The 1,053-nt window shown below is 48.0% G+C and overlaps 1 protein-coding gene across 3 annotated transcripts in view; it reads left to right on the forward strand.

Annotated features, from left to right (window-relative positions):
- Positions 1-366: 366 nt before the first annotated feature.
- The window catches only part of LOC131234934 (peptidyl-prolyl cis-trans isomerase CYP18-2), a 22,603-nt gene continuing 21,916 nt past the window's right edge, over positions 367-1,053 (forward strand). For 2 of the 3 annotated variants that reach the window (XM_058231938.1, XM_058231939.1), the window contains exons 1-2: positions 367-630; positions 717-812. In XM_058231938.1, the coding sequence (XP_058087921.1) occupies positions 559-630; positions 717-812 (168 nt within the window). In that variant the 5' untranslated portion in view covers positions 367-558. The remainder of the gene's footprint in view (positions 631-716; positions 813-1,053) is intronic. The other variant, XM_058231937.1, reaches the window with a different exon arrangement.

A 1,053-nucleotide genomic window follows, 5' to 3' on the forward strand; every position in this document is an offset into this window, starting at 1 on the left:
TTTAGACCGAAGCATATCTAAAGCTCAGGTGAACATGCCACACGAAACAATGGAAGTATTGATTTCACCGTCGAAACCTTTATAAAGCCTCCAGTGATGTTTATTGGTCATCCAGCGTGCTCATAAGATCAACAGACATGGATGAACTGAAAACACAAATATCAGCTTGATCTAAAACTTCTGTGGCCCTCGAGAACTTTTCAACGGTGGACGTTCAATTCACACTGTTTCCGGTGGTGTGGTCCACTTAATTTTTGGATATGCTTCATTTTTGGCATAACCCCCTAAAATTATCGGGTAAAATGGATGGACGGAGTGGATAAAATGCATAAATGACGGTGGGCCCCACAGAGTTTACTCAGTACGCAATCCGCTTCCCCATGGAGGTCCGGGGGTTGCGTCACACCTCCCAATCCGCTTCCACAAAACGCAACTCACAGTCCATGGATTTCAAAGCCAAGCTCTCAATCTGATAATCAGCGACCCCTGCGTATTTTAGCTACAACCACAAGCCTTTCAAAAAACCTCTCTCCCTCCCTGCTACCACCTGGAAGGAAAATGTGGGGAACTGCGGAAGGCGCCCCTCCGGAGGTGACTCTAGAGACTTCCATGGGCCCTCTCACCGTCGAGGTATTTTCCATCAATTCCCCTTTTACCCTTCTCTTCGTCTGAAATTCTCCATCCTTCTCTTCATTTCCTTCCCCCCTTTCCCGCAGATGTACTACAAACATGCCCCGAAAACCTGCAGAAATTTCGTCGAGCTCTCCCGCCGGGGCTATTACGACAACGTAATATTCCACCGGATTATCAAGGTCCGTTCTTCTTCTTTAAATTTAGGATGTTCTGTGGGGCCCACCGTGATGTGTGCATGTCATCCAATCCGTACATCATGTGCGGCTCATCAGGTTCTCCCTGGGCGGTCCAATACTCAGGTGGGCCCCACCATGTAAAATCATGCTTAAAACCTCTAAAGTCACGCGGGATGGTGGGATTTTGGGATGTCCACTCATCTGGCTGGTTGCCTCTTCTGAATGGATGGGATGGCATACACAA

The sequence above is a fragment of the Magnolia sinica genome, chromosome 19 (genome assembly GCF_029962835.1).
Source record: "Magnolia sinica isolate HGM2019 chromosome 19, MsV1, whole genome shotgun sequence".
NCBI lineage: Eukaryota > Viridiplantae > Streptophyta > Magnoliopsida > Magnoliales > Magnoliaceae > Magnolia > Magnolia sinica.